The sequence below is a fragment of the Canis aureus genome, chromosome 2, assembly GCF_053574225.1.
Source record: "Canis aureus isolate CA01 chromosome 2, VMU_Caureus_v.1.0, whole genome shotgun sequence".
Taxonomy (NCBI): Eukaryota; Metazoa; Chordata; class Mammalia; order Carnivora; family Canidae; genus Canis; species Canis aureus.
This window is the reverse complement of record NC_135612.1, coordinates 47,993,633-48,021,619: the sequence shown is the minus strand read 5'-3', so window position 1 is coordinate 48,021,619 and position 27,987 is coordinate 47,993,633. Positions and strand designations below refer to the sequence as shown.

Here is a 27,987-nt window from a genome sequence, read left to right as displayed (position 1 = left end):
ATTCTGAGTCTTCCTGATTGTCCATAAGTATATAAACCTGCAATTTTAAGTAGAAAACTCTAGCCTTAGCATGGATTCTGTCAAGTTGACTGCCATTTTAGTCTCTTAAAGTTGTAGAAGTGGACCTCCTTAGCTGCCCAGATTTAGATTCTCAGTTCCTGTGGAGTTATGTAAATTACAGTTAATATTTGACTGTGGATCTTTCCCATCTGACCCGCTCTCCCTTACATCTTAGTTGTTTATGTTCTCTCCAGGTTCTTTCCTGTGAAGTCACATCTCTACTTAGGCTATGTGAGCCCCTTCCAAGAGGTTAACTGTTCTGGACTTGGTCTAAGGAAGATTGTAGCTGCATGTACCAATCCCCCAGCACCTGGAGACATCTTCCCTCCTTCCTTCCTAACCATCCCCTTCTATTCCTTTGATTCCTCAGCAAACATTTATTGTACTAAGTTCTAGAAAGGAGACTAAGACAGGTGCCCAGAGAGTAGTTAGACAGAAGGAGGTGTTTGTTTTTAAGAGAGATGGAAGGATATTAGGCAACATTAATATGCCTCAGTGTCTTAGCAGTCTGCTTCCAAAGTACCTACCTGTCTGTTAGACTGATAGGGTTTATTTTTAAATTATTTCTTTACTTAACAAAGGAGTATCTCCCTCCATTTGTTTGCCTTTGTGGTAAGCTCTGGTACAAAGATGAGCAGAAGTGGGCTTGCCCAGAAGCAGTCCCCTACTCCCAGGGCAATGGGTATTAAACAAACATGCCAGTTGAACTCGAGTGCTGTACATAGACCTGCTCTGCTGCCTTCTCACTCATCCTAGAGTCTCCATTCACTTAGGTGTAGGGTGGCTCAGGAGTTGGTACATAAGCCACCTTCTGGCAATAAACTTCCATTATTCCTTTGACCTATTCTCCTGTGAAGAATGACTTTGTGATTCTCTAATAGTTGTCTTTAGTATAAGCTTATTTCCTAGTCATGGACCCAGAGGCACAGAGGTAATTGTTTTGGAAAATCTCAGGTACTGGGAAGCCCGGCAGGTACTTTATCGCCTGCCTTCAGCCCAGGGTGTGATCCTGGATTCCTGGGATCGAGTCCCACATCGGGCTCCCTGCATGGAGCCTGCTTTTCCCTCTGCCTGTGTCTCTGCCTCTCTCTCTCTCGCTGTGTGTCTCTCATGAATAAATAAATAAAATCTTTTAAAAAACAAATAAACAAAAGAAACAAACAAAACAAAATCTCAGGTATTTGGCTTTGAGTTTCAGTGTCGTTTTTCTTTTGGGTATTTCATGCCCAGTGGCGATTATATGTTCCTTCTTCTCTAGAAATGAGCTAAGTCCCACATTTGGTCTTTAAGTAAACCTCAAAAACTGGGGTGGTAGGAAAGACCTATAAGGTATGGATGGCTCTTGAATGTCCTCTGAGATCTCAAGGAGCAAAGGAACACCTGCTGTATCTAATAATTACTAAAAACTGCATTTTTAGCTGAACAGATTATTTAGTAGGTAGTAGGTTTACTAGTGAAAAATACTTTTAGAGACTGTTTAATCAAATATATTTTAAAGATGTTAAAATATGTAGCATAGTAGTTCTAGAATGAGTCTATAACCAGTATTAGCATCAGCTTTGAATTTGTTAAGATTCAAATTTTTAAGCCACTTATTAATGACGTACTAAATCAGAAACTGTGGCTGTGGTCCAGAAATTTGTTTAGTAAGTCCTTTAGGTGGTTCTGATCATCTTAATTTGAGAACTATTGGTCTAATTTATATTACAGCTTCAATCTGTTCAAGAATAGTAGTAAATAAAAATAATAGTAAATAAAAGTAGAATATGAGAAATTTAACTGCTTCCCCCCCACCCAGAATAGTTTAAAAAATACTTCTTCAGTTTCCATTTTCATTTATTTTTGTTACCAGAGAAAAAAATAGGAAAAGATAATAACAGCCAGAATTTAAGTGGAGCTAGAATAAACTTTAGCTATAATACTAAAACATACATGTTCTGCCTTTTGGAGAGTACAGTTGAAATTAATTTTGTCAGGTTCTTCAAACTATATTATCTTCAGGAGTTCTTTTAGAAAAAAAATCATTTTGCTTTGCTTTTGATCACAGAGAAAAATGGAAACGGGAGCCCTCAGAAGATGAACAGGAGCAAGGCACCAGTGCAGAGAGCGAAGCAGAGCAAAAAAAAGTGAAAGCCAGAAGACCTGTCCCCAGAAGGTGCAGTGTTTACTTGAAGATCTCTGCTTCTGGTGGCGCTTAATTTGCGTTAGATGGAGGATGATGCAGTGCTTAGAACGACAGCCTTAATGGATGGGATACATGTTACGATTCTGGGCTTTGGAAGTCTGGTTCACTTCTTGCTGGGCTACCTCGTTAGCAAGTGATTAGATGATGGGGATGTTACACTTGACTGGGTATTTGCATGGTATGTTGTGCAGGGCAAAGCTTCTGTTTCTTACCCATGGCATACTGGTTATTAGGGGTGGATATATCTTCTGCTTTTAAAAAACCTCCCTGTGTATTTGTGTAGCGTGCAGGCTCTTTTGGGGAGAAGACATTCCTAAGTTTAAAACACTGGCTGGTTGAACACATTCTTCACTATTACCTTGTTCTTAGAATCTAGCATTAAGCAGAGAATCTGATTGTGCAGAGAAAGAAGTAGGCCGAGGTGGCAAGAGACTGGTAATTTTTGGTCAGATGTCAGTAGCAGAGAGAGGTACTGCTGTTGGGAAAAGGAAGGTGGGAGGCAGAGAAAAATAGCAGGGAAATTTACCTCTCAGTATTGCTTTAGGATGGGGTTGATAGCCAGATCCTACTCACCACCTATTTCTGTAGGGCTTGCAAGTTAAGTATAGATTTTGTAAATAAACATTTATAGTTTGATGATAGGGAACACTAAATTTGAACCTCAGTTAAGTGAAATTAATTCAAAAAGAATTCTGTTCTTATTAGCTGTGTATCACAGTATGTGTACTGAGTGATGATTGAGTTTTGTTAATAAACATTGTATGAAAACTTACTTTCCCTTGTTATGTAAGTACCTGTGTAGTGGCCTCAGTTTTGCCTCTTGTCTGGGAAAGCCAAAAATGTTTATTATGTGCTAGCCATTTGTGGCAAAACATTTGCCTACTTCTGACTTAGGATATTGTACACCAGTCCCACCCCAGCAGGGAAATTTGTCATCTGAGTTTGGTCTCTTTTGGTCCAAATTTAAGCTCACAGGACTAGGAAGCTACTTTAGCTTTCTCTTTTAGAGTTTACCTGTCATTTATTGAGTAGTTGATCATCTGTCTCTGTAGTGTTGTTTGTGGAAGGTACAAGAGAAACAGGGTTTTGAGTTTCCATCTCCCTCTACCTCCTTTCACCTTTCTACCATGGGTAGAATATTTGGGAATTTCCTTCTGAGAGTATCTGGGCTGTGGCCTCCAATCCTGATTGTAAGTGGGAGTCACCTGTGGAGCATCTCCTCAGCCTGTTCTGGTCTGTGGAAGGGCACGCACTCTCAGGTTGTCTTTTAGGTATATTTTGTACACATGTAACACAAATACATGTGTAGTGATTTCTTATCTTTTGCTCCTTTTATATAGATAGAATTTCATGCATCTTGTTCTGCATTTTTCTTTTGTTCTCTTGGAAATCATTTCATATCAGTTCTTGGAATTTTTTTTTTTTTTTTTTTTTTGTGGCTACCTAGTATTCTGTTCAGTGAACTGATTCCCAGTTGATGAAGACTTAGCGTTTTTCTAATCTTTTGTTATTGCAAACAGTACTACAGTGAATACCTTATTATGCCTGTATCTGTAAGATCAATTCTCAGAAGTAAAATTGTTAACATTTGTGAGTTTGATAGATACTTTCAAATTGCCCACCAAAGAGATACCATCAGCAACATGTTGCGTATGTATTTTTATATCTGATAGCACTGAGGAATAGTTGAGAACCATTGCCTGAGAATCCACTGCATCTTCTGTATATGATTGGGGATTCTCAGCATTAGAATCACTTTTGTGTTGAAAATGCAGATTTTCTAGTCAGTTAGAATCTCAGCAAGTGGGACCCAGAAATACATATTTCTGACATTCCACAGGTTAATCTTATTTGTGTACTGCTACTCTGGGAAATTATAAAGATGTGAAATAGACACCAAGGGATAGAGTGAAAACTTTGCCATTTTTCTTTTCTGATTTTAGAACAGTGCCCAAACCTCGAGTTAAAAAGCAGCCTAAGACTCAGCGTGGCAAGAGAAAAAGACAGGATTCTTCTGATGATGATGATGAAGACGATGAAGCTCCTAAGAGGCAGACTCGGCGCAGAGCAGCTAAAAATGTTAGGTGGGTGATGGCTTCATGTGAGGGTGATAGTGTAGTTGGTTAGAGCTTGGTCCTGGTAAGTCCAGGATGTTGCATTTGAAAGGCAAAAGTAATGACCTGTATCTGGAGGTTGTGCTCAGAAATCTGATCAGAGTTCTTGCAGAAGGAATGGTGTGGACCAGTGGGAATGTGGAAGGAATAGCAGTGACTTATTTCAGACCTTCATTTGTGGAAAGAAAACTGCTTCAGGTTATGTTCTGTTGAGATGACTTAGTGATGCTGTCTTCATTTCATATCATCCTTTCTCAGGAAAGATGCTTGGATTGTATTCTCACTTCTAAATTGCTCCTTTAATCAGATTCTCCTGAGGGTCACCTTACATACTTGGGTGCCATAGTTTTATTAAGTTTTCTAATAGGGTATGAAACATTAGTAGGAAATAAAACACTGGAAGGGACACATGCAGGCATCAAGATTTTACTTTATAGGAGTCGAAGGGCATTTTATTTTCTTCTAGAAGATACACAGGTTTCTTCTGGTCTACTTAGAGATGGTGAAGCTAAGTCCTGGAGATCCTAACCTGTCCATGTGTCCAGGTATGATGCCACAGCTAGGGATTAGGTGCGGAGTATGCTGACATATAGTTAGCCCTTCTTCCTCCTGCACTTGTTGTACATTCAGGAGTGTTTTTCTCACATGTAACTCCCAAACCGTTTGTTGCCTATTTATTGTAGGAGGTTACATTTTAATATTTTATTACCAGGAAGTATGTTAGTTGTAGTTTTCAACACTTTGAGAATACCTAAATTTCATATTCTGTTCACTGGTAAAATACAGGGTTCAAACATTCAGTCTTAGAAGTAACTGCTTCCTTTGTGCTTAATAAAAGAGTAACTTTTTTTCATTTAATCATGCATTTTCTTCGTAGTTGTTCCCTCGTTTCTGTGGTCATGATCTCCTATCACAAAAAGAAAGCATAGCCGTGTCCTTGGAGTTGTGTGTATCTTACTTACACAAATCACTACAAAATGTAGTCTGGTTTTATTTTGAACTGTGAGTGAGCCTTCCTGCAGTTCTTTGTGGACATGCATAACTACTTAAGTAGGAAAAAAGGAACTCTGAGCCCACTTTAACTGTGGCTGATCTTAAGACAACATGGAGCCAAAAGGGTATAGTTCTTTAATGGTGATATATTTAATGTTGTTTAAGTCTGAAGCAGTAGCTTCTCATTTATTTGGCATTTTTCCTCATGCAGTTACAAGGAAGATGATGACTTTGAGACCGACTCTGATGACCTCATTGAGATGACTGGAGAAGGAGCCGATGAGCAGCAGGATAACAGTGAAACTATTGAAAAGGTCTTAGATTCAAGGCTGGGAAAGAAAGGAGGTATGTGTCTTTGGGAAGCAAATTACTTCTTATATCTGCTCAGCGAGGTCCAAATCTTGTGTATTTTCAGCTCTGAGATGAATTTCAGTCCATGCTTACATTGGTTGTGAAATGTGGATTTTTTTTTCTTTATCACATCTTAATTTAAATTTTAATTAGTTAACATACAGTGTAATATTAGTGTCAGGTATACCATATAGTGATTCAGCACTTCCATGGATCATCTCATGCTCATCAGAAGTGCACTCCTTCATTCTCCTTACCTGTTTGACCCATCCCCGCCTACCTGCCTCCATTTTGGCAACTAACCATCAGCTTTTCTCTATAGTCAAGAGTCTGTTTTTTTATTTGCATCTCCCTCCCTCCCCTTTCATCTGTTTTGTTTCTTAAACTCCACATAAGTGAAGTTATATGGTACTTGTCCCTCTCTGACTTACTTCACTGAGCGTAATACTCTCCAGATCCATCGATGTTGTTGCAAATGGCAAAATTTCATTCTTTTTTATGGCTAATATTCCATTGTGTATATGTACCATATCTTTTCTGTCCATTCATCTGTCAGTGGATATTTGGACTCCTTCCATAATTTGGCTGTTGTTGATAATGCTGCTGTAAACATCGATGTACATGTGTGCCTTCAAATCCATATTTTTGTATCCTTTGGGTCAATACCTTGTAGTGCAGTTGCTGGATTGTAGGGTAGCTCTGTTTTTAACTTTCTGAGGAACTTCTGTATTGTTTTCCAGAGTGGCTGCACCAGTTTGCATGAAAATGGAAGTTTTTCTGACCCAGTCTCATGTTTCATTGCTGAGGATGTAGGGATATATGTGCTGTATGTCTTTGAGACTTGAAAATTAAGATAGTAAAGATATGTTAATCTCTTAAAAAGCAGTGATGTAGCAGAGATTCTTGCTCACAAACATTAAACAAATTTACCTTTAATTAGGGGTTTCTGAATCTCCTTGTGAAGTGTGTCAAACTGGCTAAATACATATGTGGATGACAGTGAAGATTTTTATTTTTATTTATTTCGTAAGTTTTGTTTATTTATTCATGAGAGACACGGAAAGAGAGAGAGGCAGAGACATAGGCAGAGAGGGAAGTAGACTTCATTCAGGGAGCCCGATGTGGGAGTCGATCTCGGGACTCCAGAATCATGCCCTGGGCTGAAGGCGGGCGCTCACAAATAAATCTTTATTTAAAAAAAAAAAAAAAAAGGCAGCTCAGGTGGCTCAACGGTTTAGTGCTGCCTTCAGCCCAGGGTGTGGTCCTGGAGGCCCAGGATCGAGTCCCACGTTGGGCTCCCTGAATGGAGCCTGCTTCTCCCTCTGCCTCTGTGTGTCTCTGCCCCCCCCCCCCCCCTCTCTCTCTGTGTGTGTGTGTGTGTCTCATGAATAAATAAATGAATTCTTACAGAAAAAAAAAAAAAATGAAGGCAGGCGCTCAACTGCTGAGCCACTCAGGCATCCCAAGATTTTTTTTTTAAATATCTAACTTGAGGTGTCTCCTAACTCCGTTTCTTTAAAGTAAGCTTCCATGTAGAAAATATGAAATATTGCCTAATTCTTTTTTCTTTGTCTTTTTTTTCATCCAGCCTCATTGGAGTTTTAGAGTTAACAGAGTACTTTGGGTGGATGGGTAATTGGACAGGGTGATGGTGGGGATTTTTGTTTTCTTAAATTTCTGGGAGAGACAGACTTGTTTTCTGAGTTAATAGGGACCAAATCAAAAGGATATTTCTCTTCCACCTTTATTTTGTTTGGATACAAGGATTTCTTTGATTTCATCAGCAAATTTTGGAAAACATTTTAAAGTTTAGAAAATGGGTTTGCACTTTGAAAATATTTGAAATTACAGATCTTGTTCATCCTGTATTGTTTGTGAATTTGTGCATATTTTTAAGTCAGAGTATTTTGTGCTTCATCCAAAAAGAGACTCTTCAGATGAATCCATACTTGAGAAGCTTTTTCAGAGTCTGGTTTAATACACTTTTCAAAGTTTATCTGAATTGTTTTGCAGCCACCGGAGCTTCTACTACTGTGTATGCGATTGAAGCTAATGGAGACCCTAGTGGTGACTTTGACACTGAAAAGGATGAAAGCGAAGTCCAGTACCTTATCAAGTGGAAGGGTTGGTCTTATATCCACAGCACATGGGAGAGCGAAGAATCCTTACAGCAGCAGAAAGTGAAAGGACTCAAAAAATTAGAGAACTTCAAGAAGAAAGAGGATGAAATCAAGCAATGGTACATTTTTAAAGTCATGGGATATTTGCAGCCTTCAGGGAAGGGAAGGTTTTTAAATAATGTGGGGAATGCACAGCTGTCTAGGAACTCAAATTTTGCCTTGATTATTGAGCACAGAGCCATCCAAAATTCCATTTTATAAAGTTGTGACCTGAAGACAGTATATATTTCCATATATGGTCACCAAGTTTGTAGAGTTGAATAATAATAAGTAGTTTATGGAGCATTTTGTGCATGTGATGTTTTTAATCCTCACAATAAGCCCATGAGATTCTCCTTGTTGTATACATTTTGTAGGTGAAGGAGTGAGGCACAGAGCAGCTTTTCTGGGGGGACCCAGGTTTGGAACTCTGGTAGCCAGAGCTCCTAAACACTTTGATATTTCTCATGTATGTTGGGGTTGCTTAGATGTCAGGAGCTAATATTCTAGAACTATCTGGGTTCTGGTGTACTTAACACTATTCTTAGTTTTACACCATTTGCAGAAATGGTGTGACAAAAACAGAACTCCTGAAGCTGTGTTAGACTGTTGTGTTTTTAGTTTTCTTATAACTTTGAATGTGATTGAGTTGCATATGAGAAATATGTGGGGGCTGTAGTACCCACAAACCTAAACTAATAATCAAGTTCAATCCTGAAGACATACCTGTTAGTGTAATGTGATCAGGTTTTTTTTTGTGTTAGAAGTAGGGCCAGATGGGTTCTAGGTCCCCTTTCACTATTACCCACAGTATGGTCCTTCAGTAATTCCTTTATTTTTCCTTTGAGTGTCCTGAAGATGGTGTAGGTTGTAAAGTGGTTAGAAATTTAAAATCCTAAGAGGTACAGTAGCATTTCATTTCTGGTTACTGCTGTTATCCTTCTATAGAATTTTGATGCCAGGAATAACTGGTTTTTCATAAAAGCTACATTGAATCACTCCTAAAGCTCATATCTATATGAAAAAAGGCACGTTTCCTTTTAAATATAGAAGATTGTTTTAAGGATCCCTGGGTGGTGCAGCGGTTTGGCGCCTGCCTTTGGCCCAGGGCGCGATCCTGGAGACCCGGGATCGAATCCCACATCGGGCTCCCGGTGCATGGAGCCTGCTTCTCCCTCTGCCTGTGTTTCTGCCTCTCTATCATAAAAAAAAAAAAAAAAAAAAAAAAAGATTGTTTTATTGTCCTATTCTTTTTTTTTTTTTAAAGATTTTATTTATTCATGAGTGACACAGAGAGAGGAGTGAGAGGGAGAGAGAGAGAGAGAAAGAGAGAGAGAGAGGCAGAGACACAGAGGGAGAAGCAGGCTCCATGCAGGGAGCCTGATGTGGGACTCGAGCCTGGGTCTTCAGGATCACACCCTGGACTGCAGGCGGCGCTAAACTGCTGCGCCACTGGGGCTGCACTTATTGTCCTATTCTGTTTAGATATATGAATTTATCATACAAAGTAGTTATTTTTAGGTTTCTCTATAAAGAAAGAGCAATGGTGTGTCCTATGAGTCTTAAGAGTTTTTGAAAGTGTATTTTTTTGTAAAATATCTTGCCTTACTAGTAGTAAAGGATTTCCAAAGGGACAGATGGAAGTAAAGACTCCATTTCCTTTTCTCTTTTTGCCTTGACTTTGATAGATATATATAGATTTTCCAAATCTAACTGGTATGCATTTTTTTTTCTTCTGTGTAGGTTAGGAAAAGTCTCTCCTGAAGATGTGGAATATTTTAACTGCCAACAAGAGCTGGCCTCAGAGTTGAACAAACAGTATCAGATAGTCGAAAGAGTAATTGGTGAGCACATGGAAACTTACTTGAGCAGTGTTTGATCTCCATGAATAATGGCTTTTGGTTTTGGGTAATGTAAATGACAAAATGCATTTTGCGGGCTTACTCTTTGAGACTAGATATTTTGAAGGAGAAGTTAACAAGATTTGCTGGTAAATTATGATTTGGGGGATGAGGGATGGATGTTAGGGTGATACCAAGATTTTTGACCCAAGCAAATAGGAGAACAAATATTTACTGAAATGGAAAGATTAAGAGAAGAGCTGATTTTTGGAGTGGAAATCAAGAGCTTGGTTTGATATTTGTAAGTCTGCTTTACTTCTTAGTTGTCTAAGTGGGAATATAGTGAAGGCTGTAGCATATGTGAGCCTGGAGTTTCAATCTCTTAGTCTGTGCTGGGGATTTAAATTTGGGAATTTATCCGTGTATAAATAGTATGTAAAGCCTAAGATTTACTGAGAATATCAGAAATAGTATACATAGTGAGAATAGGAAGTCTGAGAACATTACAGGTTTTGGAAGACAGGGGGAAGCCCCAGGAGACAATAGCCAGTGAGATTGGAGTGGGGTTGGGGGAGTATATCCTGGAAGCCAAGTGATTCATGGGTTTGGGAAGGAGGAACTGCTGCTAGCCAAATGCCAGGAGGGCTAAGAGTTGATCCTTGAATTTGGCCCCAGGTGTGGTGCTGGTGAAGTGGAACTGTGGAATGGTAGGGATGATGCAGGCCTGACTGGGAGGGCTTTAAGAGAGAATGAGGGGGTACAGTGAGTAGAAATAAGTCTCCTGGGGAGTTTTGAGGTAAAGGGGAACAGAGGAATGGGGTAATTGTGACACAGAGCTGTGGGAGGACTGTGTTTTTTTTTGTTTTTTTTTAATGCAATATTGTATATTTGTGTTCTTACTCGTAGGATCTAAAATGTCACTCTTTGTTATAGTGATAATTTTTTTATCTTATTTTCCATTTCTTTAGCTGTGAAGACAAGCAAATCTACACTGGGTCAGACAGATTTTCCAGGTGAGCAAGAGGTCTGGTTAATAAATGTTATTGAGCATTTAAGAGCAGTTCATGTTTTGCAGAATATTTACAGTTTTGCCAGGTGGCTTTTCAATGGTTATATGTAAAACAGAATGTCACTCCCCCTCCTTTAATGACAGTTGGGGGCAGCCCTGGTGGCTCAGCGGTTTGGCGCCGCCTTCAGCTCAGGGTGTGATCCTGAAGTCCCAGGATCGAGTCCCACATCACGCTCCCTGCGTGGAGCCTGCTTCTCCCTCTTCCTGTGTCTCTGCCTCTCTCTGTGTGTCTCTAATGAATAAATAAACAAATCTTTAAAAAAAAATAATGACAGTTGGTAATTTACCAATTTTTGTATATGAAATAGCTCACAGTCGGAAGCCAGCGCCTTCAAATGAACCTGAGTATCTATGCAAATGGATGGGACTGCCATATTCAGAGTGCAGCTGGGAAGATGAAGCCTTGATTGGCAAGAAGTTCCAGAGCTGCATTGACAGCTTCCATAGTCGGAACAACTCAAAAACCATCCCAACAAGAGAATGCAAGGTGTGGTGATTGCTGGCTTTTGATTTTCCAGGGGAAAGAGGTGTTAATAGAAAGGGTTGGTCACATAGATATTATATTGGGAAGAGAAAATAGTACAAACCTAAATGATAGTTTCCATTTTGAAGTGAAAGAAGTTGAATTAACCTCAACATCACAGTAAAATATTAAAACAGGGAGAGCATGAGTTGTATAATGGCTTTGCTGACTTCTTTATTCTTAAAATCCACACATCCAGGTATGTCTAATTGGAAATCATGTGCAGGATATTTGAAAAAGATTAAGCACTTTAAATAGAAGGGACAGGAATGAGGAGAGGCTTTAAATTCTCAGAGCCTAAATAGATATGGTCCTTTATTTAGATTTATTTATTTAGATTGATCGTACGTATGCTTTCCCTTCATTGGAATCCATTCCACATATTAAGAAATGTGCCTCCATAGTAAAAGTCTATTAAGACATGGGCTCTGTCTCTGAGAAGTTGGCATCCAGTTCATGGCACCGAACCTCCATCTGTGAACTGCTGTGTGTAAATAAGGGGGCAGTGAGTGTAATAAATAATTGGTGTCAGAGAAGTAGAGAGGCAGAGTCACTGAGCTCCAGTAGTCCTTGAGGAGGTTTTAAAGAGCTAAAGAGGAGGTTGTGGTACTTGAACTTTCCTGGTCCTTGAGGAATGGTGAGTGCTGGACAGACAGACAAAAGGGGGCCCAGGTTATTACCCTCCCATGAAGGATGCAGGAGAAGGATACACTTTGGGTGGGAAGGGAGGAAGGTGATGTTGACGAGTGCATTTAAGTCCCGAGTGTGTATGTCTTGAGTAACTTGAAAAGTAATTTGGGCTTTATCCTGTGGGCATTGATGTGAGAAGAGCAGCTGCATAAAAAACGAGTTAGAAAGCTCCATCTCACAGGAGTGTGCAGGAAACTCTGGAGGAGGCTCTTAGAAAAGCCAGAAGGTCCAGCCAAGAAGATGCCGTAGAAGTCCTCCCATTATGGAGGAATAGTGTAAGGATAAGGGAAGTGCCATGGGATGAAAGGATCAGATGGGAGAAGCATTATGGGGGAGACTTGGCAGAAGTGGATACAGTGTTCAGTGGCCTGAGCACGAGGAGTCAGATTCCATTTGCTGCCTGGTGTCACAGAGGAGAGCTGTGATGATGAGTAATCACCTTATCAAACTGCTAGGATGACACTCCATGTAATAGCATGCAGATTCCACAGAGCCCTACTCTTCAGGGAAATACTCCCTGAAGAAAGACTTCATGGCCAAAGAATTTTGGGAAGCATTCCTAAATGAAATTTTCCTGTAAATTCACAATATGCACAAGCATTTTAGACATGGGAAAGGCACAAGTAATGAAATCTGTGTAACTTTTATTACATTGTTTCCCACATGGATTTAGCCACAGAATCCATATTTTGTACAAACCATAGAGACGTGGCCTTACTAGAGACTACATGGTTCTTCATGTCCTTTTCATTAGAAAAACCAAACTTGCACACTGGGGGTTCCAACTAGGTGGAGGCTGCTTTTCAGGATTTGCAAATGCTATTATGGTACAGTTCTGCTGGGTTTAGCATATAGAGACTTTACCAGAGGTGGTGTTTTGTACGGTTTAGAAGGAGATAATGTGAAAGTGATAGTATAGCGTTCCTTGTTGTATGATAGAGATGATATAAAATGAGTGCTGTGTAATTATTTTCATGGACTGATTTCAGGACCAGGAGCATGTGAACCAAAAACTATTTGGGATGCATCTGGCTTTGGGAATACAGACCACAATGGAAGGAGGTGGGGTAGGCTGGGTTGGGTGGTTGGTGATGCAGATATGAAATTTAAACTTTTGTGCTATGGTTCAGAGCACATAAATCACAGCTAGTATTTTATATAGGAATAGCAAGAAAGTCTTCTTCAGACCTGGACTTTGTTAATTTTTGTTTTTCAGGCCTTGAAGCAGAGACCACGATTTGTGGCTTTAAAGAAACAGCCGACATATTTAGGAGGGGAGAATCTGGAGCTCCGTGATTATCAGCTAGAAGGTCTCAACTGGCTTGCTCATTCCTGGTGCAAGTAGGTAGAAAAAGACGTTTGACATTTTCTTTACAGTTTCTGACTTCTTTATTGTTAAGTACAAATAATTACTTCTTTCTTTCTTTGTGTATTACAGAAACAAAAAGTATGTGATTGAGGGAAAGCTTTTCTAGGAGTTTATTTAAGTATGTAATACCATTTTAATCTGAAATAAATAGTACTTGGTTAATTAGTTAGTTAACAAATTGGCTAATTTGTCATAGCCAGAGACCTACATCATAACATGTTATTCATGGGTATAGATAGCAAGATAGTTTGCCCAGATCTTTGGTGTAGAAGGAGAATGAAGAAAATGTCTGTTTTCCACTCATTTTCCTTCTAGGCCAGGGAAACCTTTGACTTAATGTCCTATGGCCATGCTGAAGAATAGTGTGAAATTTGCCTTCCTGATATTGCTGTACATGCTGTCCCTTTTAGGGAAAAGTCTCTGGTTGAATCTATAAAATTAATCTTTCTTCTTTTAACAAAACCAACTTAATCTTAAAAAAAAAAAAGCTGTGATGATAGTGTTAGAAGTTTAAAGGTACTTTGAGATAGTACTCATGAATTTCATTCATCAGTTCAGTTGCAATTCGTAGTCTCTGATTACTGTGTCTGAGGGGTCCCAGAGGTGTTTTCATTTCATTTCCCTGCCCTCACAGGGTATATACAATGTGAATGCCTGCCTACAAACTCATTCATCTACATGCAGCTCTTAATTTCTTCAGTGTTTTATAGTAAAGCAGAAATTCTTGTTTGAGAGTTAAACTGCAGCCTGAAAATAAAAACGTGTGAGCAGCTTTTCTCGATGCCAGAAAAGTGGTTTCTAGTTAGGGATAAATATACAGTGTCTGCTTCCCAATCCAACCACCTCTGTGTCCTGTAAAACCTAATGCATGCAGTATCTGACAGGAACATGAGAGCTCTTGAGATTCTGTTTGCATGACTAAGAATGTGTATCTCCTAGAACTATTCTAAATTGTTTGAAAACGGGTTTGGTTTCAGAGAATAGTGAGACCTTCTCTTCCTTTAGGATAGTTATAAGGCTAGGTGGAACCTCAAGCTATGTCTCCTGACCCTCTTATGAAGGCTCCTAGGAACGAAGATGTCATGTACCTGATTCATAGTTCCACTTGTTTCTGTGGAGTCCTTGGCTAGCTTTCTCTACTTCCATCTGAACAATTCAGAGTCGGCTGAACAGGCCCAAGAAGTCGTTGGGCCCTGGTCATAGGAACTTTATGCTAAATAGTATGCTGTATTAGCTTAGTTTTAGAAAAATGGGCAGATCATTTCAAATCTCTTATAATATGTATATATAAACAGTGGTAGCTTGCTAGAGAGAGGAAATGTTGGAGGATATGAGGTTAGTTGCTCCCCGCCAGAAAGGTGAGAGAAAGAGGAGGGAGATTACTCAAAGGGACATACTATGTCTGAATAGTGCATATAAAATTAGGTCAACCTGATTATAGAAAGGTATGGCTCCTCCTTTTCCCTTCCCCCAGTATATTTTTGACTTTGTTCTTTCCCTCTAAAATTAGCCATTCTGTGGAACATACAATGTATTTTTAAAAATTTAATCTCTTCTTGGTAAATAGAATGTCTTGTTTTTCTAATCAGTTCTCTTTAACTTGCATATTACTTTCAGTTCTTTCTGGTTCATTGATTAAGCACTTGTTAGTATTTGTAAACCTTCATAGCCTGATTTTCAACAATCTCTTAATGTTTGTAGCCTTTTGCCATATATCTATTCCTAATTCCATGCCAAATGGGTTGTTTTCTGTTTCCTGAACATACTTCCTACTCTGGCCATTGCTTGAGTGTTTTTCTTCTATCTGGAAAATCCTCTCCTGTTAGTATCCAGTTGAAATCTAGACTGTCTCCTAGAGCAGAGTTTCTCAAAATGCAGTCCAAGGAATACATCTGCATCAGAATATCCAGAAGTATCTGTAAAAGTACAGATCCCTGAGCCCTTTCCCAGATATTTTCTTTGGTAGGTGTAAGTGGATTCAGAAATCTGATCTGTAGCCTACCTTTCCTGTAGACTGTTCTGTATCTAAAACAAGCTCCATGCCCTGCAGCACATGTGCCTAGGGAGTGGCGTATGTAGCATTAAACAGTCCAGTGGCATGTAGTGGAATGGGTGGATGATTTGGGCAGAGACACAGGACTGTCAGGCTGTAGGGTTCACCAGCAGTGGTGAATAGCCAGTTTGTCTCTGCTTTCTGTAATGCTGAAACCCAAGGTCCTGTTCCTGGACACCCCAATATAATAAAAACCTGCCTGCTCTGTTATAAGGAAAGAAAGACCAAAATGCAAGGTAAAGAATATAGTCTGAATAAGGTCTCATAGTAATCCAAATTTGATTATACTCTGATCACTTGTTACTTTTCCTGTTGTATAGCTTCTGCTTTCTTCTTACGCAGGAGAGGAAATAAATTTGAGGCTTGGATGGAATCGGTGCCTTGATTGGTGAATTGTGAGGCATTGGCTTCTTTGCTGTGTGTGTGTGTGAACTAATGATTTTGTTTTGTTTTGTTTTTTTCTCTTTTTGCAGAAGTAACAGTGTAATCCTTGCTGATGAAATGGGCCTAGGAAAGACCATCCAGACCATATCATTCCTCTCCTACCTGTTCCACCAACACCAGCTGTATGGCCCCTTTCTTATAGTCGTCCCTTTATCCACCCTCACCTCATGGCAGAGGGAGTTTGAAATCTGGGCACCAGAGATTAACGTAGTGGTTTACATAGGTGACCTGATGAGCAGAAATACGGTGTGTAAACAAAAAGAATTGGGATAGAATCTGTGTTATAAATGTATTTTGGAAATTGACCTAAAATCGTTATAGTCTTCAGTAACATTATGATTCTGACACTGTGCTATGTCCCCAATGTTGGGAGATTTATGTATCACAAAAGTGCAACTCAGATGTTCTTTAACATGCTGACTGCTTTAAAGGAAAGCTACGGCAGTACATAAATGGGAATCTCTTTTAGTTGGATTGCTGTAGTTTTTTCTTCTGTCTTTTGTATTTCTAAGAACACTTTATTTATAAATAAATAATATAATGTATTTGTGGACGGTTGATATTTTTGCTGTTTGAGCAGAGACCTACTACTAAAACCAAGTTCTTATAGTTGATTTCCCAGCCTTTTAAAATAGTGAGGTTGTAGAACTTGAAAGAATAAAGAGAAAGGAGAATGAGCCATGCTAGGGCTATAAAAATGAGAATTATTTGTCTATTTTCAACCTTAACATGAGCATCAGGAACTTAGAACATGGAGGCTTGAGTTGATCTCTGTTTAGCAAATCATTTCTTCATAATGACTGACTTATTCAAAAGCACCTGTTAATATGCGAGGGCCTGTGCTGCGTGCTTTGTGTATATTAGCTGTAACCCTCGTGATTTTCCTCCAAGTAGATGGTGCTTTCTAACCAATTGATGAAGAAAAAGGACTCCGAGAGTTTAACACTTGTCCCCGCCATCTAGGATGTGGCAGAGCTGAGGTCTGGACAGAGAAGTGTCTGGTCCCAGACCTTTGCTCTTTTGTTCTGTGTGAAGTTAGAGTAAACTGTTTCTAGTAGACTGCTTATCACAAGAGCAAACAATCAGGAATCCTCAGACCTTTAAAAGAGATGTTATATATTATGCTTGTTGAAATTTATTTTTTATTAAATATTTTCATTCAAATTGTCTAACCTAAACCTTGGCAGATTTCACTGCTCTAATTTTGAGTTTCTAAAAAAATTGCAGTTCTTAGCTCTGCTAATCCATCTGTTAGCCTTTACAAAAGGAAAAAAAACCTCAGATTATGCAAAATGGCTTCAAGCACTGCATTCATAGGTGAAGACAAAGTGAACTCTGAAAATTTGTAGAGTCAGGGTAGTTTCCTATGTGGACTCCAATCCTCCTTTTCTTTGTTCTTTCTGCCCACTTGGTAGTGATCACCTGCACACACTCCTTATCCTGTTCTCCAGTCCATACAAACTACGGGAGCTTTTTCTTGGGCCATCGTGCTTGCTGGAACTCATTACACTGCAGTATGAATGTGTTAGTTTTGTGTTCCTTTACATTGACCTTATTTTCACTCATTAAATTGCATTTTTTTTTATTTTTTTTATTTTTATTTTTTTATTAAATTGCATTTTCATCCTATACCCCTCTTTCCCTTTTTCTTGGAGGCCACATCTTTCTGCTCTAGATTAATGACATTTCTGACTGAGCCAGAGGTTGGCATTTGTTCTACTTGTTAATAAAAGTATTGCCTTACCAAAGAGCAAAGAATAATAAACTATCCTTAAGAAAATTAACATTCAGGTAGATCACTAGATAAGTTCAAGTCACCAGGGTTTAGTTGTAGTTGCAGTGCGGTTTTTTGGTCAAACATGTTGGGGCAGGGGTAGGGGTTGATGACAGTTTATTTGAATTCTCACAGTAAAGTTTTTGCTGCTCAGTGAGTGATCTTTTTATTCTCTACTGCTTAATATTTTGGTTGCCTAGGTCAATTTAGAATGTATAAAATATTCATTAAATTCTAGTCAGGTTTATTTTTTATTTGGCATGTTTCTGATGCATCTGTCACAAGACTGCTGGTGATCTAGAAAGGTAAAAGTAGAAATTGTATCTTAATTACTGGTTTCTCTTCTAGATACGGGAATATGAATGGATTCATTCTCAGACTAAAAGGCTGAAGTTCAATGCACTTATAACAACATACGAGATCCTCTTAAAAGATAAGGTGTGTAATTTTGTAGTGTGACTTGTGTAAATGGTGGGGCCTGTGCTTCCCGCTTGCCATGTTACTTTTATTTATTTAGAAAAGCAAACCGTGAACAAGCAATCTGCAAAGAATATTAAGGTTGTAAATAAAAATCAGAACCTTACAGTTGAAGGGGACTTTAGATCACATCTAACAGGATGAAATGGTATTGAGGCCAATAACTTACCTGAGCGTCATCCTGGGCATTTCCCATCATATCCTTGTCAAGCAATTTTTCCACAATAGATGATGTGAATGGTCTCTGTGAGGAGGACAGAAAAATGAAGGTTTTTACACCATCTCCTTTCTACAGTTACTAAGAAATGTATGTGGCAGGTGGTTCCATTGGTGACAATAAGTGTAAATGAGTTCAATTTGGTGGCTCTTAGTGTTTCTGTGCTTCAGGGTTGGGGTGGAGAATAGGCAGAGAAGAATCTTATTTAAGGAGAGACTGCAAAATCATGGTTTTTTTTTTTTTTTTTTTTGTATTGTTTTTGCCCAGCATACCAATTTTTGTGTTCTTCCTGTGGGGCATGCAGCAACACTTGGCATAAAAGACTCCCTTTTCCCCCTCAATAACTCAAAAGTGATGGTGGTGATATGCTCTTCTGAGTAGACACCAATCTGGCCAAAAACAGAATAAACAGAGCAGTCCTAATATAATTTAAGTCCGTGAAGAATAAATGTTTCTATGTATACCTTTGTGATGGTATTTGTACAGAGATAATTAACAGTTGAAAGTACTTTTGGGTTCCCTTCTGACCTGGTGGCTCGTTCTGTTTTGTTTTTACTTTAGACTGTGCTGGGCAGTATTAACTGGGCCTTTCTGGGAGTGGATGAAGCCCATCGGTTGAAGAATGATGACTCTTTATTGTATAAAACTCTGATTGATTTCAAGTCCCACCATAGGCTCCTGATTACGGGGACCCCTCTTCAGAATTCCCTCAAAGAGCTCTGGTCCTTGCTGCACTTTATTATGCCGGAGAAGTAAGCTCCTTCCTGTGTATTTCGAAAGATGCAGAATGTCTGAAATGCCAATGCTTCTTAACTTTTTAAAAATAGACCTTAGGGAAAACAGATGGCATGATTTGGGGACAGCAAAACATTAAACTGGTGCAGGAACAAAATTAGTAAAATGTTCCATAATAAATGGTAGGCACAGAATTGAGCATGTCAAGGAGGAAAGCCTGTTACCTAGCAGATGTTTAAATCAATCACTTAATGCTTTGGGGAAATAATTGGTAAATAGGTAACCTCAGACCTTCTCCCTATTCTTATAAGGTAATCAGTAATTGAAATGAAGTATATAAGATACACAGTCTGATAGCATTAATATGTTAAACCCAAAGCTTTGATAACAGAAGCCATCAGCATTGGGTGTTATTCAGATCTTTAACTTATTAAGGAATCATGGAATGTCTTTTATTGAGAAGATTTTTATGGGAGAGATGATATGCACGTTTCTTAAAACTTACCCAATGGTATTCAGTGATCCTTGGAATGAATTCTAAATTTGTTACCTTAACTTGGAAGACCCTGCCCCATGTGGTCCTTCATAGTACTCTGACCCATCCCATCCCACTTTGTTCACCACTCCTTCTGCTTCAGCCAGTCTGTCCTCTCTCTGTACCTGTAGCGTGCCACGGCCCTGCCACTCTCTGTCTGCAATGTTCTCCCTCCTCCTCATCTTCACATGGCTGTCTTGTCTTAATATTTTTGCCTCAGCCTGTATGACCACCTCCTTTAAGATGTCTCCTCAGACCATCTAACTGAAGCTGCTTGTGGGACAGGCATGTCACCCTACCCTGTTTATTTTCTTCACAGCACCTCCCTTTCCTCATTTCTTCCTCGTTCACCTCATGTCATTTAATTTACATATCAGGGGACAGCTCTGGTGGCTCAGCGGTTTAGCGCCGCCTTCAGCCCAGGGCGTGATCCTGGAGTCCCAGGATCCAGTCCCACGTCAGGCTTCCTGCATGGAGCCTGCTTCTCCCTCTGCCTGTGTCTCTGCCTCTCTTTCTCTCTCTGTATCTCTCATGAATAAATAAACAAAATCTTAAAAAAAATTTTTTTACGTATCAGAAGCAGCAGGGATCTTGTTTACGTAATTCATTGATGGTCTATGTGGCCTGGAGTAGTTTCTGGTATGCAGTAAACGGTCAAGGGTTGTCCAATTGACAGGGAAATGCTCCACAATTTTTTAATTTTAACTCAGAAAAGACTTGAGTGCGTACTATGTGCCATAAACTGAGCAAGGCATTTTGGATAGTGTAATTAAAACCATAAAGGAGGCCCCTTCCCCCATGTGTTGTTAGCGTTTTGTAAACACTGTTGAGATACAGTTTACATACCATAAGATACATGACTGTGAGTATACAATTCAGTATTTCTTAGTAAATTTCTGGAGTTGTGCACCCATCATTATCTAGTTTTAGAATACTTTCTTCACCCAGAATAGTTCCCTCTTGTCTGTAGTTAATTTCTGCTTCTACCTCTAGCCTTAGGCAATCACTAATTGACTTTCATCTCTAGAGATTTAACTTTTCTAGAAATTTCATATAAATGGAGTCCTAATACGTAGTCTTTTGTTTTTGGCTTGTTTCATTTAGCATAATATTTTTGAGATTTACCTGTGTCACAGAATTTATCAGGAGTTAGTCTCTTAAAATTGAGTACTATTCCATCATATGTTTGTCCAGTCACCAGTTGATGGACATTTTGGTTGCTTTAGTTTGGGCCTGTTGTGTCTGTGTGTGGACATATGTTTTTATTTATCTTCATTAGAACTTACTGAAATTGCCGGTTGTTTGGAAAGTATGTGTTTAACTTAAGCTACCAGGGTAGGCTGTTTTCCTGTTGCCATTCCCACCATAAATGTCTGAATTTTTAGTTTCTCCGTATTATCACCAAAACTTGGTGTATTCTCAGTCTTTTGGATTTTGGTGATTCTGGTAGGAGTGTAGTGATACCTCATTGTGGCTTAGAATTGGATTTTTACAATGACTAATAATGTTGAACATTTTTTCATGTATTCATTAGCCATTTGTGTATCTTTGGTGAAATGTCTGTGTAATTAAATTATGTTGTTTCATGAGTCAAAGAGGTCCTTCCTTCCTTGTATTCCAGATTCAGTACTTTATGATTTGCAAGTATTTTGTTCCAGTCTGGCTTGTCTGTTTTCTTAAGGTTGTCTTTTAAAGAGCAAAAAGTCTGTTAATTTGATAAAGTATAATCTTACCAATTTTTTAAAAGGATTCTGCTTAATGTCCTATAAAATAAGATATATTTGCTCAACCTACAGTCACAAAGACTTTATTCTTTATTTTCTTATAGGAATTTTAATTCTTATGTTTAGGTCTCTGTTCTGTTTTAGCATTATTTTTTGTTGATAGGGTAAAGTATGAGGACTTAAGGTCATTTTTTTGCAGTGGGATTTTGGAAGTTGTCCTAGTGCCATTTGTTGAAAATAACCTTTCTTTATTGAATTGCCTTGATATTGTTGAAAATCAGTTGAGGTCATGAATGTAAGGTTCTATTTGTGGTTTATCAGTTTTGATCTACTGATATGTATTTCTGCCCTTAATGCTGATGCCTCACTGTCTTGATTACTGTGGCTGTATACTGTTTTTTTAAATGGTGAAATATAAATTCAATTTTGTTCCTCTTTACCAAAATTATTTTGGCTATTCTAGATCCTTTGTATTCCCAAAGGCATTTTAGGATCAGCTTGTTAATTTCTGAAAGGAAAAAAGTTCTGCTAGAATTTGGTAGGCATTGTGTTGAATATAGATACTGATTTAGAGAGAATTATCATCTTAACAGTATTGAGCCTTCTAAGCTATCATCACAGAAAGTTTCCTGTTTATTTAGATCTTTTGTAATTTTTCTCAATAGTGTCTAATAGTTTTCAGTGTATAAGTCTTATATACTTCTTTTGTTAAATTTATTCCTACTTATTTTGATTTTAAGTGGAATTGTTTTTTTAATCTAATGTTCAGATTGTAATAGAGTAACTGAGTTTTGTCTTTTTTAAAAAATATTTTATTTATTCATGAGAGACAGAGAGAGGCAGAGACATAGGCAGAGGGAGAAGCAGGCTCCATGAAGGGAGCCCAATGTGGGATTCAATCCTGGGACTCTGGGATTGCGCTCCTGAGCCAAGGCAGACGCTCAACTGCTGAGCCACCCAGGCATCCCAAGTACCTGAGTGTTTATTAGCTATCTTAGATCCTATGAACTTGCAAAATTCAACTGTATTTGAAAGAAGTTATGCTTCTTTTACAATGTGGATGGATGCTTCTTATTTCCTGGCCTGTGGTATTTATTCTCTGTAACATCCATGTTGAATACAGTTGGGAACAGGATGTTAGCTGTAGAATTTTTGTAAATACCTTTTTGGGCTGAGGACATTTTCTTCCAAGGTTTTGAGAGTTTTTATAATGAAAAAGTGTTGGATTTAGTCACATGCTATTTTTTTTTCCTGGGTCTATTAAAATGACTATGGTTTTTGTTCTTTCTTCTGCCTATATGGTATATTATATTAGTTACTTTATAGATTTTAAGACAACCTTTCATTCCTGTGATATATCTGACTTAGTCATGGTGTTGTATCCTTTTAATGTGTTTCTAGATTCATTTTGCTACTGTTTTGTTAAAGACTGTTTAACAGTCTGTGTGTGTGTTTAATACTTTATTGACCACTTAATCAAAGACAAGCATCTGTGTTTTTTGATGGATATTAGTCTCTAGTTCTATGCCTGTCTGTGTGATGTCTGCCTGGCTTTGGTATCAGGATAATAGAATGAATTGGAAAATGTTCATTCTTCCTTTATTTTCTGAAAGAATTCATTAGGATTCGTATTACTTCTTAAAATATTTGATAGGATTCACCAGTGTAGCCTTGTGGGCCCTATCTTTTCTTTGTGGGAAAACTGACTAATTCAGTTTCTAGTTACAGATCTATTCAGGTTTTCTGTTTCTTCATTTAGTTTTGTTAATCTGTGTCTCTCTAAGAATTTGTCCATTTTGTCTAAGTTGTCTGATTTATTGGCATAATGTCATAGTGTTTCTTCATGATCCTTTTACTTTTGAAGGATATATTGTGATCTCAGTAAGTTTTGGTTGTGGTAATTTGTGTCTTGCCTTTTTTTCTTGGTCATTTCAGGTAAGGGTTTAACAGTCTGAAGAAGGATATTTCAAAGAAACCAACTTTTGACTTTTTTTTTGTTTTGTTTTCTATTTCACAAATTTCTGTTCTCATCCTTATTATTGTCTTTTATTTAATGTTCTCATTTTCTTTTTTCTTTAGGTGGAAACTTAGATTATTGATGTAAGGCTTTTTTTCTTTTTTCCTAATATAGGTGTTTAATGGTGTAGGTTACCTTCTCTGTGCTGCGTTAGCAGCATTCTGCGAATGTTGATACATGTGTTTTTGGCTTTCATTCAGTTTTCATCTATTTTCTCTTGTGATTACTTCTTTGGTGCATGGGTTTGTTTTAAGTGTGTTGGTTAATTAGAAATATTTAGATACTTCCCAAATGATTCATAATTTAATTTTGTCTTATTGAACATGTTTTAAATGAATTTACTGTTACTTGTTATATTGTCTGGTATGTTTGCATTTTGGAGAATGTTCTTTGTGCACTTGAAAAGAAGAATATTTTGCTTTCCTAGGGTAGAATTTGTTATATTAACTTCGTTAATAAATAGTTTTACTCAAGTCTTACATGCCTTTTTTTAAAATTTATTTTTTACATGCCTTTGCTGACTTCATGTCTAGTTCTCTCTAATATTGACAGTTAAACGTTTAGATATATAATTATAGTTGTTGAGTGATCTACTTTCGGTTCTGTGAGATTTTCTTTCATGTATTTTGAGGGGTTTGTGTGTTAGGTTTGTGCACATTTGGAATTGTTCTATGTTCTTGATGTATTAATCTTTTTTCAGGAAATGTCTCTTTATCTCTAGTAATATTTCTTGTTCCTTAGATCTATTTTGTGTGATATGACAGCTCTTTAGTTCTCTTTTGGTAACTGTTTGCATGATATACTGTTTTCCATCACTTTACTTTCAACTACTTTTAATGAGTCTAAAATATGTCTCTTATAGACAGAATATAGTTGGATCTTCCTTTTTAAATATAGTTTGATAATCTCTGTCTTTTGATTAAAGGGTTTAGTTCATTCACATTTAATGTAATTATTGCAATGATTGAATTTATGTCTGGTATTTTGCCCCCCCCCCCCCCCCATATGTCTTGTATCTTTTTTGTTTCTGCTTCTCCTTTACTGTCTTTTTTGTTTCAACGATTATTTTTAGTGTGTCATTTTAATTATGCTGGTAATTGATTTTTTTTTTAAAGTATTTTCTTACTGGTTGCTGGGGCTTTTTTAGTGTGCATCTCATCACAGTCTTCAGATTAATGCTGACCTACTTCTGGTAAAATAGAGCTTTTCTCCAGTATGGCTTCATGAAGTGTAAACTCAAGAATACAGTGATAAATTTATTGCTTTATTCAGGCTTGTCTTTTAAGGAAATTAAGAAAAGAGAAAAATGTACTTACATAGTCTTTCATATTGCACATTTATTTTATTATTTCCAGTGATCTTTATTTCTTCTTGTGGATTCAGCTTGCCGTTAGGTATTATTTCTTTTTAACCTAAACGACTTCTTTAGTATTTCTTGTAAGGCAGACCAACTAGCAACAAATTCTGTGTTTTCATTTGTTTGTGACTGTCCTTCTTTCACTTTTATTTTTCAAGGATAGTTTAAGACTCTTCAGAAGATGGGTAGAAAAACTTGACCACTCTGACTGTGCTGGCCTCACTACAGCTGTTAGTAGAATAGGCTTAAACTATTTCCTGTGTTTGCAGGCATCCTGTTGATGGGGGTGTGCTTCTGGGAGTGGGGGGCCCCCTGGACACCCCTCCTTCCTCTGCCTTCTCTCAGAGCAGCGTTTCTCATTTCTCATCCTCAGCACTATTAACATTTTGAGCTGGATAATTCTTTTTTGTCAGGGGCTGTCCTTTGTATTAGAAGGTGTTTAGCAGCATCCCTGGCCACTACTTCACATGCCAGTAGCTGCCCCCTTTCTCAGTTTCAGTAACCAAAAATGTCTCCAGGCCTTCCCAGTGTCCCACAGGAAGGCAGATTCATCACCAGTCAAGAAACACCGTTCTATAGGAGATTCCTTTTCCTGTGATGTTTCACCCATCCCCGTCTCATTGCTGCTGTCTTGTCTGTCCTGTTGTTGCTCACCTGGGTCTTCTGTCCTTTCTTCAGAGCTCTGTGAGTGGATACTGGCCTAAGGATGGAGGCAGTTGCCTTCTTTTTTTCTAATCTGATTTTTAGTTTCAGAGGTAGAATTTAGTGATTCATTAGTTGCATACAACACTCAGTGCTCATTACTTCAAGTGCTCTCCTTAATTTAATGCTCATCATCCAATTACCCCATCCTCCCCACCTGCCAGGCCCTCTTCTTTTTTTTAAACATTCTGCTGTACATTCTGTAATGAGTAACCTATTCATCATGTATTAGTAGAAGGCTGTGTTTTTATAAAGTGTGCTTTTCAAAGGTACAAGTGTTGTAAAACAGATAATGTATAAAAGTTCAGAACTAGTCAAGATTTTCAATTATTTGTTACATTTTTTTAAGAGTTTATTTATTCACGAGAGACAGAGAGAGAGAGAGAAGCACAGATACAGGCAGAAGGAGAAAGCAGGCTCCATGCAGGGAGCCCGACATGGGACTCGATCCGGGGTTGCCAGGATCATACCCTAGGCTGAAGGTAGTGCTAAACTGCTAAGCCACCTGGGCTACCTGGTTTTCAATGATTTGTTATTAATCTTTGTTTTCTGAAATGAAGAATTTTCATGTGTATTTAAATTTTTCATATTAGATCTTTTTGGTACACCGGAAGTACCATATATATGGAAGTACCAGTGGTTTATAGCACTGCCTGCAGCCTGGGGTGTGATCTGGAGACCTGGGATCGGGTTCCGCGTTGGGCTTCCTGCATGGAGCCTGCTTCTTCCTCTGCCTGTGTCTCTGCCTCTCTCTCTCTCTCTCAATAAATAAATAAATCTTAAAAAAAAAAAAATGCAAATGTGTGTGTGTGTGTGTGTAAGAGAGCTTTTTCTCTTGAAAACTTTGTTTTTAAAATACTGTCATTTTCAAACATTTTTTAAAAGATTGTTTTCCACAAATGTGCATATGACTCCATTAGTTGAGTTAAGATTTAACCTTTGTTTCTGCTTGAGCTTTGCTGGGCGGGTGACCAAATCCGGTGCAATATTTTCCCAATCCTTACCAGTAGTTTCTTAGGTTCCAGATGGTTTTGTGGGACCACTTAGTCCTTTCAAAGAAATGATCCATTGAAGAAGTTTTAGTGGATAGAAAGGAATTAAGTTTGGTCAGATAACTTTTGAACCTTCACCTCCTTGATTATAACAGGCCATCATTTTTTAAATTCAGAAGTTAGTTCTCATTTTAGCCAACTGAAATGCTATTTCCTTTCCTGCATGGTGGCTTTGACCAGACTACCACCATTTTTATAAATCTGACCACTACCCTTATTGTAAATATATGCCAATCAATTAGTTTGTATGTACTATTTGGCAAAGCACAGGGCTTGGTAATAAAGGTAGAAAAAAATAAGGCAAGCCCGAAAAATTGAGTTTCTAATCACTTGCAAAGTGTACTGCATACCCATTCCACAAAATAACTTGATAGAGCATATTTTAGAGATGTGACCGTTTCATGTAAGAAATGGTTTTTGTTTTGCTTTGCTTTGCTTTTGTTTCTGCTGTCTAGGCCAGTCTGATTTTTTTTTTTTTTGTACCTTTCCCTTCACATATTTATCACATGAATTCTAACATGCAATTTTCACTGCTCTGATTTAATTTTCTTCTTTGTTATTCCTCAGTAGAGTGAACTTCTATTTTCTAAAACCCCAAAGTCTAGAAAATTGAAGTAACCAAAATTGCCCCTACTTTCGTGAGAGACCTATGTACGCAAGTTAACAACAAGGATATATCTAAAATAATCTATAGGTCATGGCATGATGCCATTATTAAGTTCACTGCTGTAGCTCTATATCTTTTATGTATGTAGTATTTTAAGTTGACAGTTCTATTGCAGGGAACAGTAAACTTTTTCATAAGGGACCTGATAAGAAAGATTTCCAGCTTGTAGGCATTACGGTCTCAGTTACAGCTACTCATCTCTGCTGTTTAGAGAGAAAGCAGCCATAGACCATTCATAAACCATTCAGCATGTATATAAAGAAATAGTGTGTCATATTAACTTTAAGTTTAGTAAGAATACACTAGGCAGGTGAAAGTATTTGTTGCCTGAAACAGTAGGGGAAGTAAATCTTGTAAATAAGGTTTGTATTTAAGTTTTTAGACTAATATAATAGTAATTCATGATAATGAGTGTTAAGTAAATTGAAACATTTTCTTGAAACTGTCTCCCAGCTTTTCAGAGAATAGCTTGATATAGTGATAGTCCCTGTTTTCCAGTCATTTCATACATTTTGTGGGTGACCTGCCAACCCTAGCATTGAGATAGTTCAGTTGGCATTGTTCCTTTTAATCCTCTTACTATTTTTAATTCCTCACTTAGTTTTGTTCCTGGAGTATTTGCATAGCAGTGTGACAAAATACAACTTACATTAACTTTATCAGGCTGTAAGCTTTGACGTTTTTAGATTCCTACCCTAAAAGTTTTTGTCCACTTCCTTAAGGGTGGCTATTTTCCGTGTTACCAGGCGTTACTGAGGCTGGTGTAGACCTACCTCCTAGTACCTGATATAATGCAAGGCCATTTATCCGTTCAGAAATGGCAGCAGACTCTGTTGATGCCATTGTAGTCTCTGGCGGCACTGGCATCTGTGCTCTGAC

At 38.1% G+C, this 27,987-nt stretch overlaps 1 protein-coding gene across 6 annotated transcripts in view; it reads left to right on the top strand.

Annotated features, from left to right (window-relative positions):
- CHD2 (chromodomain helicase DNA binding protein 2) overlaps positions 1-27,987 on the top strand; it is a 119,290-nt gene that overhangs the window by 34,058 nt on the left and 57,245 nt on the right. For 5 of the 6 annotated variants that reach the window (XM_077871034.1, XM_077871062.1, XM_077871048.1 and 2 more), the window contains 11 exons: positions 2,108-2,215; positions 4,189-4,329; positions 5,564-5,697; positions 7,717-7,942; positions 9,606-9,706; positions 10,672-10,716; positions 11,081-11,259; positions 13,202-13,326; positions 15,881-16,097; positions 17,974-18,063; positions 18,881-19,071. In XM_077871034.1, coding sequence (XP_077727160.1) covers positions 2,108-2,215; positions 4,189-4,329; positions 5,564-5,697; positions 7,717-7,942; positions 9,606-9,706; positions 10,672-10,716; positions 11,081-11,259; positions 13,202-13,326; positions 15,881-16,097; positions 17,974-18,063; positions 18,881-19,071 — 1,557 coding nt within the window. The remainder of the gene's footprint in view (positions 1-2,107; positions 2,216-4,188; positions 4,330-5,563; positions 5,698-7,716; positions 7,943-9,605; positions 9,707-10,671; positions 10,717-11,080; positions 11,260-13,201; positions 13,327-15,880; positions 16,098-17,973; positions 18,064-18,880; positions 19,072-27,987) is intronic. The other variant, XM_077871040.1, reaches the window with a different exon arrangement.